This window comes from Bos mutus, chromosome 21 (assembly GCF_027580195.1).
Source record: "Bos mutus isolate GX-2022 chromosome 21, NWIPB_WYAK_1.1, whole genome shotgun sequence".
Classification (NCBI taxonomy): Eukaryota; Metazoa; Chordata; class Mammalia; order Artiodactyla; family Bovidae; genus Bos; species Bos mutus.
In genome coordinates this window covers 21,229,440-21,244,688 of record NC_091637.1, presented here as the reverse complement: position 1 = coordinate 21,244,688, position 15,249 = coordinate 21,229,440, and the positions used below count along the sequence as shown (strand labels likewise).

The following is a 15,249-nucleotide window of genomic DNA, read 5'->3' as shown; positions in this document are numbered from 1 at the left end:
CCAGTGGTCAGCTCAGGGTCTGGCATAAAGGAAGTCTGCTCAGTATGTCTGAATGAACAGGTGGGTGAACAAACAAATCAACAACATTCAGCTCTCAGTTCACCAAGGCAGTCTGGATATGCAGGCTGGGAGAGAGAGGGGCGCATTGGGGCAAGAGGAGAAAGTATGGAGAGTCACCTGAGCACAAGAGGAGGTAGAGAAGTCAGAAATGTCTAGCGGAGGGGGGACATATGGGGCAAAGAAAGGCCTGGGCAGTCGGGTGGGGCCGGGGCTGAGAAACCTCTGCAGCTGGGAACCGGAGACAGTCCGTGAGTAACTGAGAGGACCGCGGCACTGGTCATCCCTTCGGCTGGTCTTGCTGCAGTGGAGGCAGTCGGAGACACCGGGCGTCTCTCCAGCTCTACTCTTCTTTCCTGGGTTCCTTTCTTTGCATTCTTCTTCCAAATGAAGGAGCAGTTCCAAAGGCCTAAGCACCCTCATGCTCAGGGACCCAAGTCATCTTCCCAGTGGTACAAGTACAGACTGTTTGGCTGTCGCCATGGAAGGCTGAGACTGTCAATCCAGGGGCCAAATCATGGATCTATCTTTCCAGTGGGTCCAGGGACTGGAGGATGTCCTCAGAAAACCCTGCCTGGGGAAGAGGGGACCCTGACCCCGTACACCTACAACCACACTAGAGGAGGTGAGCTGGATGCACAGTGGCTGCCTTTATTGCATTCCAAGGGGACTGGGCTAGCTCTAGACTCCCCCTCCCAGGCCTCAAGAAGGGCTCTCAGGAAGGACCCAGGGTGCTGGGCTGAGGACAACTCCTCCGTACTGAGGCCCAGAGCTGGAGGCCCAGGATTGAGAGCTGAAGGTTGGAGGCAGGGGTCCTAATCCCCAGACAGAGACACTTGTCCACCCCACATGGGGATGGGCTGCATTCTTCCCAGAACTCCCACGTGTACTCCCTCTGGAGAAGAGTCCAGCCCTCTGTCCCCGGTCAAGAGGGCAGTGTGGAATTCACTGTGACTCCGTCTCCTTTCAGTAAGGAGTACGAGGTCTCACAAAGTCGACGCCTTCCCTCTGGCCACAGCTGCTGATGCAACCCTCACCTCACAGCAGAGGGCCTGGGAGGAGGGGACAGGTGTACTGGGGGTGGCGGCTGTGAGGCCAGAGGATGTGCTCCTTCCCGAGGTGTGGTGGGTAGGGTGGGGGTCAGCTAGGAAGCCCTCGGGTAGGGGGACAGTCAGTGAAAGGCAGGCACAGGCTGCAATCGGGCTCAAAGCCAGGGATGGGGGATGGGGAGCAAGGGGCAGGGGAGGCAGGGGAGTGAGTGCCTGAGCAGCAGGGAAAGGCTGAGCATGAACACGCATCACCAAAGACCACTGCACAAGGAGGGGACAGGCCCTGGAAGGGCCCTGAGACCCATTTGGGCTCAGGGACAGGTTAGTGGCAAGATAAGCTGGGATAAATGAGGCAAAATGGCTGAAGGAAAAGACCCTGAGAGTCACCAGGCCAGACAGAGCAGAGGAAGTCTGGAGCCCTGAGGGCAGGGAGAGATCAGAGCCAAGTGAAGGGAAAAGGGAGATGCTGTCCCACATGCCCCAGAGCATGACGTTAGCAGCAGGGTCTGGGCAGGACATTGGCTGCAGATCATGCAGAGGACTCAGGGCAGCCCCAGCAGTGGCCAGTGTAAACTTCAAGGATGGCCAGGCTGCCAGGCACTTGGAGGTGGGGCCTGGGAGCCCTGGTGACAATGGCACCAGGAGAGGCCACGGGACTGGGTGCCACATGCCCAGTGTCTGATGAGGAGCTGAGTGAGGAGCAGCTGCTTGGAAAGGCCCTGGGTGGAGCCTCCTGGGGCACACCTGCTCCAGTTGGTTCTGTACTGGGAACATCTCTGGCGGTTTGAGCTGCTTCCTTGTTGGTCTGCTGCTGGATGGAGGCCCCCAGCCTCCTGTGGGGGCTACCGCATGCCCTGGGCCTTGGAGGCTCCCTCTTGGATGGGAGACTGTCCCAATAACTGGGTGGCGACCACCTCTGAGGCCTGAGGGGTGGCTTTGGAACCCGAGGCACTCTTCCGGGTGCCCTGGGGACTCGGGGGGCCTTTCTTCTGGGGCTGAGGACTCAGCTGGGGGCCCTTCCTGCCGGCAGATGGACTCTTGGAGCCTTTGGCCTTGGCTTGGGGGTGGGTGGCCTCTGGGCCCTTGAGGGGTTTTAGCCCCAGCATCTCACAGAAGGTGTTGCACTGGTGGGAGGAGGCGAACTGGTCCAGCAGGGCGGGGAAACAGCTCTCCTTGAGGCCTTGGTACCTGCGGCAGGACACAAGAGCTGAGTGGGGTCCTACCCAGAGAGACAGTCCTCAGGGCAGACCGTGGGGTGCCCATGGCATGGTGTCATGCCCAAGGTACCTCTTACCTTACCTCGGGGTGCTGAGGAGTCCACCTCAACTGGCAGCACCCAAAACCTCACTTTTAATCTGAGGCCTCATTCAGCCCTGGCCCACGGAATTCATCACGTGGGATGTCGCTTGGTATGAGGAGGCTCTGCTTTATCAACATAAATTACTGCAGACTCCAGGTCCCCACTCCACTCACAGGCCCTGTTTATCTGCCCCCCGATGAACCTCCACAAGGTTTCTCTGTGAGAAAGCAGAGGAGCGGGTTCACTGCAACCCCAGAACGCCAGGTGGTCCTGTGTGGGTGGCAAGAGCTGCTGGTCAAGATCTGGGGTCAGGGCCGTAGCAGATGGGGAGCAGAGGTCCCTGAGACATTAGGACATGGCCTTGGGCACAACTAGGGCTACTGAGTCACAAGGTCCAGCACCTTGGGGATGGAGAACCAGAAGAACTTTGACATTTTACACCCCAAGCAGCCTCTCAGAGGGCATTCTGTCACCAAGAAGCACTCACCCTCGCAGTTTGGTAGCAATCTGCACATCAGTCATTTTCCAGTTAACCCCTGAAAAGAGAAAGACAGAGAGTATTGGGAATTGGTGGCAGCCTGGGGCAGTTCTAGGACCCCCAGGTCTCCAAGATGTGTATCATTTTAGATGGGAACAAGCCAAGCTCTAGGCACATCTTCAGGTTCCCTCTCACTGGGCATCACCTGGCCTGTCTCAGGGGCAGTGTGTGTATATTTGTATTATGAGTAGTAATAATAGTTCCATTTTCACAGGTAAGGAAATTAAGTAACTTCAGCAGAGTCAGACATTCATTCATTTACTAACTGGGCACGGTCTGTGTACAATGACCACTGTGAATTAAAGTATCATTCCTAGACCCACAAGTCTTCCAACTAAGCTATTCTGTCTCTACTGGGTGAGAGTAGGTCATCCTAAACTGGGCAAGTCTCTGGCTTTTAGCTAAAACTTTCGCCTCCTCCTTAACAGATTAGCCCATCTGGACAGAGAGAGCTAGGTGGAAATGGAAAGGTGTAACAGGGCTGGGCTGGCAGAAGTGTAGCATGGATAAGACCAGCTTCCACATACTCATCAAGGCAGCAAGCAAGCACTCCAAGCAGCCAGACGGGCTCCAAGGTTAAGAGAGCCTTGAAGGACAGAGTCGGGCAAACAGTGATGGAGGAAACACATCCCACCTGGCCAGGCTACCCCAGCACCTTAACATCACGCGTCAGGCCTGTGACAGCCTTTCCCTGTTTGCACTCTGTCCAGCTGCCTTCCTCCAGGAGCCAAGCTCTCACTAACAGGCCTGAGTGCCAGTAGATGACAGAGCAGCACAGATGTGGGCTTGAAACCAGGCAGATCTGGACTTCCATTTTGGCTCTGTCGCTTTGGAGCCGTGTGTGCTTGGCCAGTCACTTCCTATCTCTAATCCTTGACAGTAAACCCAGTAATCATGCTGCCCATCTTGTAGGGGAATTAAGACGATCACGGTATGTGTCAGACCCTAACTTAGTGTCTGAAGCACAGCAGTAATGCAATAAATATTCATTTCTTTGTCTTTTCTCTTTCAGCATTTTTCACATTCCATTGTGCATGATAATACTCATGATCCCTCACTTGCACAGAACTCTGGTTTGCAGAGGGCGTTCCCAAATACAGTCTCATGGAATCTTCATAATAAGTTTGAGAGAGAGGCAGGAAAGATACTATTATTCTTAGAGAGGGAAAGGAAATGGAAGCTCAGAGGGATGAAAGACGTAATCTGTCTGAGCTTCTTTTCTTCTCTGTAAAACAGAGACCCAGCTAGAAAATGAAGAGGCCTGGGGTTGAATTTTTTTTTCTTTTCTTTTTTTAAGGCTTGACTTTCTTTCATTTCCAAGTCCTTCTACTATATTATGTTATTATCCCATTGTAGAAATTGGTATATTTATCATAAATTCTTGAGGACAATGGGTATTCCTAATTCACATTTTTATCTTCTCAGTACTTAGTAATGTTAGATGGAAAAAAAGAAGGAAAGAAGAAGGGAAGGAAAAATTTATGAGTTAACAAATGGAGTGAATAACAGTTTAATGTGTTACTAGCTCGCCCTTCAACATCTATAGTTATATATAAATATTTATTGTACAGCTTACCCCCAACGCTAAGCACACTTACAGTCAGTTTTCTCTCTCTGGCCCTGGTTTTCTCACTTATTTACATCAGGGATAAAATGCAATAATGTGTGACATCCCCAGCATCCCCCAATGTGTGTAGACAGAACTGTATCTTTTCCTTTCTCTTGCCAGGTCTGGTTAAAGAGTGTAGGCCTGGAGAGGAGACGTCAAAGAAGGAAGGAGAATTCACGCTTACTGGCCTCCCTTTTGGGGGAAGAATCTGAATAATGGGAAAAATAGAAACAGACCAAAGAGAAGTATGAGAGACTAAGTTTGCTTACATAATATTAATAATAAACTACCAAAGACTGCTCAGTTGGTAAAGAATCCGCCTGCAATGCGGGAGACCTGGGTTTGATCCCTGGGTTGGGAAGATCCCCTGGAGAAGGGAAAGCCAGTATTCTGGCCTAGAGAATTCCATGGGCTGTATAGTCCATGGGGTTGCAAAGAGTAAGACACGACTGAGCGACTTTCACTTTCACACTCACCCAAGACTGAGGGGGGAACAGAGAAGGAGGAGACAATAAAGCTCTGTGTGCAAGGGTAGAAGAGAGTTTAGGAAGCTGGAGAGGAAGAAGGTTCAGAGCAGAGCTACAGGGAAGAAGGGTGATTTTGAAAATGTGGTCATGCAGCTTGAATTAGATCCCATGAAATAGTCTTTGAAATAATATATTTTTTAAGTGGAGCCTGGAGTATACGCCTTTAAACACAATTTCAGTAAGAGACTAGGCTCCATGAGGGTCTGGTATGTACTAGGGTTGCACAGAAAGTGGTTTCTGTCCAGTGCACTTTAAAAGGTTACTGTGAAAGCAGAGAAGAACACATGCGGAAGCGTGCTGCACACCAGTGCCCTGCCCTCCGCATGCTCTCCTGCACAGGCACACACCCACCTCACACCCTCATACCTGCCAAGTCTGTGACAAGGAAGCTGCCGTTCGTCCACAGATAGAGCCAGTGCTGGAAGGTCTGGCATTTCCACACGGCCTCAGAGCTGCTAGGCGCTGCAGGAGCCGCAGCACAGCCCCAGTCCCGGGAGCAGTAGGACTCTAGGGGCTGGCCCAGGTCCTCCTCCAGGGTGGCATAGGGGATGTTGTTGGCAGGCCGGTAGATCAGATACAGTGGGATGATCCTAAGCACAGTGCCACCCTGCGGTGAGCAGGACTGACCGTGCCCCGAGAGCGCCTCCCTCCACCTCAACTCCACACAAAAGGAACACCCTTCCAAAAAGGGAACTCAGCTCTGAGCCTGAAGGGCAGCAAGGACAGGAGTTTCCCAATGCCTTCAGGGTCCTGTCCACCTTCTGAGGTCAGTGGGATGAGAGCTGAACTCTGCTCTGGCCCCAGGAGGCCTCTGTGCCTGAGTGAGGGACTGGGACCCGTAAGTGACAAACAGAAAGGAATACCTCTGAGAGGATTCAGCCAGACTGTCCACGCCCACTAGACCCTGGATGGTTTAGCCTCCCTGTCACCTTCAGAGAGGCCCAGAACCTGCCATGCCTAAACCCCACAATCAGCAAAAACTGGGAGAAGGGGTAGGGAATTCAGGTGGGTGAGAGGAGACTGGAGACCAGAACAGAAGCTTTTCTAAAGTGGGCCATGAATCTTGACGTCTTTGTTTCTAGATTCTATTGAGGAACCATTGAGCTGAGCATGGGGCTAGCTGGGGGCCCATTTGCACATGACCATTACTCAGGGGGTACCCAGCAGGCTGTGAATCATGTCTCTGTGCAGGAGCTCAAGTCAGACTGCATGGCCCCCTCCCTGTGCACTTACTCAGGCACCTCTCCAAAGCCAGGAGCAGCCCGGGCTTCAGCCGCAAAGATTTTGCAGTACTCCCGGCTCATGTTCTGGATCTTGCACCCCTGTGGGTTGAAGAGAACCAACTCTGGTCAGCACAGAAGCGTACCTGCTCTTAGTCACGCCTTGCTCTAAGTGGGAGGCTGTCTGCTAGAGGCTGCAGGGAGGATCCCAGCCCTGGGGAAGATGGGGTTCACTCCTACCCTCCTCCCTCATCTGCACCTCATTTTTCTCATTTGTAAAACAAGAGGCTTTGGACATGTTTTCAAAGTGGTTTACAAACTGTTTGCTAGAGCCCTCGTGATAGGTAGCTGTGCCCCAGGGGCCACACTGCAGAAAGTGGGGCACCCGCCCCACCCACAGTCACCCCCTGTCCCCTCACAAATAAGGCTTCTCTGTACAAGATACAGTTGAGGGAAGTGAAAAAGGTTTCTGGTGAAAAATAGTTTGAAGACTATGGTCCCAACGATGTAGCCTGGACTACATCTCAGGCTCTCCTCAAGGTAAAGCAGAGACTGAGATGGCATCCACCTCCATATGGGGCTTCCCAACAGGACCAGGCTGGGAAGGGGAGGGATGAGAGGGTGGAAGCGGGGGCAGGGGCATGGGACAGTACCTGGATGGTGACGTCATAGTTTCTGCCCAGGAGAGAAGTCTCGCTGCTGGGCCCGAACACAAGCAGGCTGGACACCTTGATGACGCACGTACGGCCTGACTCGAAGATGGGTTCCAGCCCGTAGATGACCTTGGCCTGGGAGGCCTTCCTCAGGCTGCAACCGTGTCCACCCCCTCGAAGTTCCTCACTCACCAAGCGCCCAAAGAGCTTGTCCCCCCAGCAGCCAGAGTCAGCCAGACCCTTAGCGAACACCATGGGGGTCATCTCAATCTCTTCTCCAACTGGAGGGAACAGGAAAAGTGTGAAAAAACTAGAAACTCCCCCTCAGGACATCCCTGGCTGTCCAGGGGTTAAGATTGCGCTTCCAAAGCAGGGGACGTGGGTTCAATCCCTGGTCAGGGAACTAAGATCTCACATGCTGCAGGGAGCAGCCAAACAAATACATAAATACACATTATAGAAGCTCTCCCTGACTGATGCAGAGTCCACAGGGCAGGAAAAGCCTGGAATTGATACACTCACTCTGTCCATTACTGCTCTTTGGGGGTGCACTGTGGGGTCCGTGGTAGACTGTGAGCTCCTGAGGGCAGACCCTGTAGTTATGCAACCCTCGGTCATTCAACAGTGCTTGTGTGTGAGAAAATAAGGGCTCAGCCTGTGTCTGTGGAAGGCATGGGTTTTCTGAGGAAGCAGCTATTAATACAGACTATCAGGATTAGTCTGTTTTAGAATTTGGTGTTTTGATCAAGTGAATAAGTGATTCCATCTCAATTAACAAGTTTGACTGAAAAAAAATGTTTGAGACCAATCCAATAGCAATGAGTACTCCTAGTGCTCAAATTGTGATCACTAAATACCATTTTCCACTAAAGTGAAAGTGAAAGTCACTCAGCTGTGTCGGACTCTGCAACCCCATGGACTATATGGAATTCTCCAAGCCAGAGTACTGAAGTAGGTAGCCTTTCCCTTCTCAAGGGAATCTTCCCAACCTAGGAATCAAAACAGGGTCTCCTGTATTACAGGCAGATTCTTTACCAACTGAGCTATGAGGGAAGCCTATTTTCCACTAAAAGGAACCAGAATTCCCTGAACAAATGGCAGGAAGTGTCTTGGATTGACCAGAAACATCTATGGATCAGAAAGTAAGTGAAGTATCAAAAACAACTGGTTGCTTGTCACAAGAACACATGAGCCAACCTGAAGGGGCTTCCATTGGCCAAAAAAAAAAAGAGAGAGAGAGACAATTTTACTAACAAAAAGAATAACTGCAAAGTACTGAACATTCAAATGTGTTAAAATCCATACTTTCATAATTATAAAAAACAAAAAACCTTCCTCCTGGAAAAAAACAAAAAACCCTTATTGGTGACCTGTGGAAGATGTTACAGCTCTAATTCATTATTCTGAAAGCTTAGCAAGAGGGAAAAGAAAGTAATTTCCATTCATTTTTTTGTTGGACCTATATGTATCAGGATTACCAAATAAACATTTCCTCTTTACTGAAAAATGTTAGCTAGTGAATAAAGAAGAAATGACAGAATTAAAATACTCCATGTTCTAAACCTTAAGGAGATAAAGGATTGAGGTAATAATCAGTGACTGCTAAAACTCCTCGATAATGACAGGAGTTGTATCAGATACAGTTTTAATTCTTTTTTAAACTGTGCCTTGCAGTAAGTGGGAATCCTCGTTCCCCTAACAGTGATTGAAGCCAGGCCTGGCAGTAAAAGAGTCAAGTCCTAACTACTGGATTGCCAGAGAATTCCTGTTTATTTTTTTTAACTTTAAAGGGGATAGATCAGGCAGAAAACATGTGAATAAACTCAGTGATCATTCTTAGTTTTACTAAAACAAACAGATATCATGTGCCTGAAGATTGGAGGCAAAAGGAAACACACAGCTCACCTGTGAAATGTTCCCCCAAATTTGCACCTGAGCACCTCAACCTAATAACCAGTTTAGAGGAAGTCCATCAATGAAGCAACATGTTAAATGGTGATACAATCAACAAAATCCAAAATGGAAGACATTCTACACATCAAGTGACTTCACGAAGTAAATGGTAAGGAGTGAAAACAAGTGAGGGATGAGCAACTATTATACACTTGACAGATTTAAGAGATATGTCAGGGACTTCCCTGGCAGTCCAGTGGCTAAGACTCCATGCTCCCAGTGCAGGGGGCCCAGGTTCAATCCCTGGTCAGGGAACTAGACCCCACAAGCCACAACTAAGACCTGGTACAGCCAAATAAATAAATAAATATTAAATAGGAAAAAAAAGAAGATATGTTAGCCAAAAGCACTGAATGGTTCCTAATTCAAATAAACCAACACTTACAAGACAGGAAAATCTGATTTTATGAGAACAAAGTATTATTTGTTTTTAGGCATAAGGTTATATTTGATATTAACTCTGATTTTATAACTGAACAAAAAGTACTAATTGAATGAATGAATAAAGGAGTGAATGAATGAAGGAATTCATGAAGCTCTAGAAATCTTTCCATCACCAGCTGCCTTCGAAGTCCTAAATCCTTAATGTGTCTTTTGCAGGAGCAACACAAACTCTTCCTCTAATATTTGTGCCTTCAAATTGTTTGTCAAACTTCAGGGTGTATGACAATCACCAGGGTGTCTACTGACATGCAATCACGTTAGGTCCTTCCCCAGACTGTGATTAAGAGTGTCTGCAGCAGGGCTCAGGTACTGCATTTTTAGCAGGCTCCCCATGTGGGTCTCATGCAGGAATTCACAGACTCCTAAGAGAAACTCCAGGGAGGAAACCGGTAGGGAGAAGTACCCTGGTAGCCAGTCCTGCTCTCGATCAAGGGCTCTGATCAGGGGAGAGGGCACAGGCTGAGTGAACTCCTTGTGGGATGGCCCTCTAGCCCTTCCTCCCCCCTCAACTTCTGAAACAGCTGTCCCCCTCCACCTCCTCCACAAGCCACATGCTAAACTAGGAGGAAAGGGTAGCTGTATGTGGAGATGAATGTGGCATTTGGATCAGATTCCAAGCTTCTCTTGTAGCTCAGTTGGTAAAGAATCTGCCTGCAATGCAGGAGACCCGGGTTGGATTCCTGGGTTGGGAAGATTCCCTGGAGAAAGAAAAGGCAACCCACTCCAGTATTCCTGCCTCGAGAATCCCATGAACAGAGGAGCCTGGGAGGCTACAGTCCATGGGGTCCCAAGAGTCGGACACGACTGAGCATTTAAACCACCACCACCAAGTCTTTAAAGAACCCCTGCAGAGGCAGGCCTAGGGACACAGGCCCATCCATTCCTCCCCGTGAGGGGCACCATACCTTGACCTTCTTCTCTGGAGATGAATCCTGACAGCACTGTGTGGAGAAAAAGCAGAGGAAGTCACTGTCCTCAGGTGGGCATGCCCACAGAGAGCTCTACCTCTGCAAAGATAACTATCCCCGTCCTCCATGGAGCAGAGACCAGGCGGAGGGGGCAGGGTCACACTCACCCTCGGGGCTGAGGCAGAAGTCAGTGGAGGCTGAGCCGTGCTCGTTGTGGATGGTGCATCGATACACGCCACAGTCCACGGGGGACGCCTGCACGATGGCCAGGGCCGCGGGCCCCTCATCCCCGGCACTGCAGAGAGGAGACCCTCCCCCTGAGGCCATCACCATGGCACAGCCCAGGCCAGACTGTGTCCTGAGGGTCCTCAGACCCCACTGTCAGAGGCTTCTGTGGGCACAGGCTCCAGGAGCTCTGGGCAGAGCCAGGCCTGCATCACACAGGCCAGGTTTGCGATCCTGAGTCTCACTGGCTGTGGGACTCTGGGCAAATGACTTAGTATCTCTGAGCCTCAATGTTCTCCTTTTTACGGTGGGAGTACTAGAGTCTCCCTTACAGGGTTACTATGAGGATTAACTGAAGGTGGATCCAAGGTTGGGACGATGCCCCCACGTGATCACTGCTGCCATGTCTTAGGGGGCCAGGTGGGGGTGGCACCCAGCTGGCTTACCTCCTGCCCACCTCGCCCACTGGGCGCTGATCCTTGGCCCACGTCAGGACCGAGTCACTGAGAATGTTGAAGAATTGGCACCAGAGCTTCAGGCTGCCCGAGGCGTCAGGAAACTGCTCCACCCGAATCTTCCGAATCACCTGTGGGGCTGGGAGCAAGGGCACAGTGGGAAGGAGTAAGCCCTCTCCCTGCCATCCTGTGCCCTCTCTGGCCTTGCCCCCGCTTCCCTGGGTGTCATTGGTGCACAGGCTGAGAGAAAACAGGATTCAAGTCTCCTCACACACCCATCACTTCACCCACCCCCGCCACATCTGTGTCTCTGAGGCCTTTGCTCTGACTTCAGAGCACACAGCTTTGCTAGAAAGAACCCGGCCGTGCGCCCCCACTCCAGGCCAGGCAGAGCCTCACAGCTGAGGCCAAAGACAGCAGTCAAGAGAGGACATTCAGCTTGTAGCCTGGGCTCCTAACCCTAGGACCCTGCATTTGAGTCCTGTCTGTACCACTCTGTACTCGTGGGACGAGTCTGCAGAGAGGGGATGATGGTGGTGACAACGATGATGATGATGCTAGAGCTAGGATGCTCTTGAAGCCAGGCCCCAGGCTGAGCCCTTGATTTATTCTATCCCATTTAACCTCATAATGTTATGAAGTTGGTCCTATTATCAGCTCCAAGCCACAGAGCCAGGGCAAAAACTAAGCCTTTCTGATTCTACAGCCTGTGGGATTATTACATGGGAATACCTTTACAGAGGTGCACCAGGTCTCCAGCAGGCAGGTGACCCAGCAGCGTCCTCTCCTGGGAGGCCAGACCTAGTACTCACCTTTCAGCAGGTCTTTGGCCTTCCTGGACTTGGCCAGAGCATCCTGATTGCCTTCCTCCAGGGCCAGCTCAGCATCTAGACTGCCAGCTTTGGGGCTGGGGGCTGGGTCTCCTGCTGCCAACTCCTCCTCTGCCCGCGGCACCTCCAGCATGCCTGCCTTTCTGCCTTGAGTCGGGGAGCGTCTCTCGAGCCCGGGAGTCCCTGGGGACCCAGGTGCAAGGGCCTTCCTGGGCCCCCTGGGGGAGACTGAGGGGCTCTCTCTTTCTTCAGGCTTGGTGCCCTCTCCATCTCCTGCAGCTTTTACCTTTGGGAGAAATCTCTTCCTCCGGGCCCCAAGAGCCAGCTCCTCGGGCGTCGCCGCGGGGAGCGCCTCCCCCGGGGCCTCCTCCTCTGGGGAGGGCTCCTGGGCTCTGCTCTCGGTTGACAGCAGGCCCTGCCCAGGGGCTGCCTGCCCACCACCCTCCTCCCTAAGCAGCCCTCCCATGCTGCTTTCCCGAGAGACCTCCAGGAGGCCAGGCCCCTCAAGGGGAAGCTGTCCCTCACCCTCACTGGATCCTCCTGAGGCCAGCCCAGGGCCCTCCGCCTCACCAACCACGATGGCGGGGACCGAGAGGGGGCTGGGGCCTGGGCGCCGGGCAGCAGCCAAGGCCTGCCGGCCAGCCTCCACCTCGCGGTCCAGGAGGCCGGTGAGACGGCGGGAGGTGCCGGGGCTCAGCAGGAGGGTCTGTGCGCTCTGCACCAAGTTGTTGTTCTCCACGCGCTCCAGGATGCGCCGTGAGGTTCGAGGACTCAGTCCAGCCACTTCTATGGTGGGGGCCAGGGTGGGCAGGGGCGCCGGACCCCCAGCGGCAGCTTCCCCCTGAGACTCCGGGCCCCCTCCACTTGCTTCTGAGCTGGACAGCTTTAGCAGCAGAAGCAAGTAGTTCTTCAGGGAGTCTATGAGGCCGGGGTCACAGGTCCGGGGACCCGAAGTCCTCCCGTCCGCATCTGGCACCTTGGCGCAGGGCCCTTCGCTGTTTGCTACCACAGTTTCTGGAGGCTGACTCTGGCTGGCTGTCCCTGGCCCCAGGTGCAGTGAGGGAGCAGAGCTCAGCAAGGTCTTGTCTTCAGAGGGCGGGAAGGCAGCTGCAGTCCTGGGCTGAGAAGCTGGGGTGCTGGGCAGCCCCTCCTGGGAATGACGAGTCAGGCCAGCCTCAGGAGGAGAGGGCAGGGGGCGCCCCTCAGGGCCTAAGCCCCCTGGAGGACGGCCACCCAGAGCTGCAGGTGGCACTCTTCCCAGCTCTTCCTCCCTCGGACCCTGGAACAGGCCCTCCCTTGGTTTGTCCCTCCCCGGAGCGGACCACTCCAGCCCTCCAGAGCGCTCTCCTCCCACTGGCTCCGAACGGACCTCAGGAGGCAGTTGTGCCCTGGGAGCGAGGCCCCCCACCAGGGGACCCAGCACAGCTTCCTCCTGGTTCCCAGAGGCTGGTTCTGGTGTCTCATCAGATGTGAGCATACAACCCGGTTTGTCTGGGACAGGGAACTCGTCCTGGCTCTGTCCAAAGCCTTCAATAACCCGAGGAGACCTAGGATCCTCCGAAGGTGGGCGTTTGGGGGCTCTGGAGTGTGGGCTGAGACTGGTCATGGACGCCTTCTCTGAATGACCTTTCGTGGTTGAGGGAGTGCTCCCCTCTGACTGTGTCCCCTTTTCTTGCTGTACCCATCCATCTTCCTGGGTCCTCTCTTCTGCCTGCGTCCCCACCCTTCCTTGTGCCATCACGTCCTCCTGGGAATTCCTGTCCGACTCTGATCTCCTACTTCCTTGCATCACAACATCCACTTGTGTCATCCTATCTGCCTGAGTCCACTGGGAGGCTTCTGTTTGGTCTCCCTGCGTCCTCCCGTCCACTTGCATCTTCCTGTCCACCTCTGTATTCTTTTCACCTCCTGTTTTCTGGTCAACAGACATTCTCCTGTCCTCCTGGGTTTCTGCATCCATGGGCTCAATGATGCCCTGACTTCTAGAGGTGCTGTGACCAGCAGAGGCTGGATCAGAGCTGCTGCCGGCCGGTGCAGGAGCTATGGTTGCCTGGGACTCCTGGACCTGGGAACACACGGACAAAAGCAAGAACTTAACTACAGGTGCCTTAGGCTCTCTTTCCAATCTGATGTCCCAGTCTCCTCGGGCCTTAACCACAGCTGCCGTGATGGGAATCCGGCCACTTGGTTTCTCAGGCTTGTTAGGGGTGACAAAATCCCATGCCCACCCACCAAACCCCTGAACCCAGAATCCAGATAAAGTAATATCCAGAATCCAGGTCTAGCTCTGGGCCTTCCCACCTCTCCCTGAAGAAATCCTGCCTTTCCTGATGGACTCTGCTCAAGTACTACCCCTCCCCTCACCCCCACCATTTGGAGGGATGTGTTCTCTCAGGGCTTCTGAGCAATTAACCTTTCCCTCTCCTGTGGCACTGCTGCTCTGGATAGAATGACGGGTGAGGTGGGAGAGTACTGGAGGGTCTCCTTGACAGCTTCGGGGGCAACATCACCATTAATGCTGAGTGAGCGGTAATTACATAACGCTAGTCAGAGAAGGCGTTGGCACCTCACTCCAGTACTCTTGCCTGGAAAATCCCATGGACGGAGGAGCCTGGTGGGCTCCAGTCCATGGGGTCGCAAAGAGACATAACTGAGCGACTTCCCTTTCACTTTTCACTTGCATGCATTGGAGAAGGAAATGGCAACCCACTCCAGTGTTCTTGCCTGGAGAATCCCAGGGACAGGGGAGCCTGGTGGGCTGCCGTCTGTGGGGTCACACAGAGTCGGACATGACTGAAGCGACTTAGCGGCGGCAGCAGCAGTCGTAGAAGATTAAAGTCGTTGTGAATGACAGGTATGCCAGGAGATCCATGAAATGTTACAATGTTACCCTTCTGAACACCCACTATTTGCAAAACATTATGCTAGGCCCCCATTTATTATATAGGTATTACCTCACTCCTCACAACAATATGAAATAGTTATAAGAATTATCTCTATTTTAGAGATAAGAACACTGATGGTCAAAGAAGAATGTAGTTTGTCCATTATCAGACAGTAAACAGTAGGGTTCAGAAGCCAGGAGTGTCTAACTTCAAATCACAAGTTCTTTGCTTTTATACTATTATGTCACACATTTAAATATAATTAAAGGACCTCCTATTTAAACACAGTGGCCTAAACGGTAATTTGCCTCTTCCCTCTTGGATATGCTCAAAACCAACTAAGTAAACAAGAAAAAATAAAGCAAATTCCATTGTTAGTGGAACTTGAGGTTGATAAAACCTATAGTCTCAAAAAAGTATGTGGAGGTAAGGACTGCCAAAAGCAGACAGATGAAACTCTAGGAGGCTGTAAGACTGTAGGATTGTGGAAGACCGGGTGGAAATCCAGCAGAAGACATATAAGGGAGATGTCCAACGGAGTCAGGGAAAGAAAAGTGGAACAGCCTACCGGAGGCAGATCTCAAAAAATATCAACA

The 15,249-nt window shown here is 52.3% G+C and overlaps 1 protein-coding gene across 2 annotated transcripts in view; it reads right to left on the bottom strand.

The window, feature by feature from the left end:
- Positions 1 to 94: 94 nt before the first annotated feature.
- ALPK3 (alpha kinase 3) overlaps positions 95 to 15,249 on the bottom strand; it is a 53,677-nt gene continuing 38,522 nt past the window's right edge. For both annotated transcript variants that reach the window (XM_070358333.1, XM_070358334.1), the window contains 9 exons: positions 11,751 to 13,833; positions 10,930 to 11,077; positions 10,426 to 10,553; positions 10,256 to 10,291; positions 6,954 to 7,234; positions 6,314 to 6,402; positions 5,447 to 5,670; positions 2,894 to 2,942; positions 95 to 2,294 (listed from right to left, as the gene is read on the bottom strand). In XM_070358333.1, coding sequence (XP_070214434.1) covers positions 1,949 to 2,294; positions 2,894 to 2,942; positions 5,447 to 5,670; positions 6,314 to 6,402; positions 6,954 to 7,234; positions 10,256 to 10,291; positions 10,426 to 10,553; positions 10,930 to 11,077; positions 11,751 to 13,833 — 3,384 coding nt within the window. In that variant the 3' untranslated portion in view covers positions 95 to 1,948. The remainder of the gene's footprint in view (positions 2,295 to 2,893; positions 2,943 to 5,446; positions 5,671 to 6,313; positions 6,403 to 6,953; positions 7,235 to 10,255; positions 10,292 to 10,425; positions 10,554 to 10,929; positions 11,078 to 11,750; positions 13,834 to 15,249) is intronic.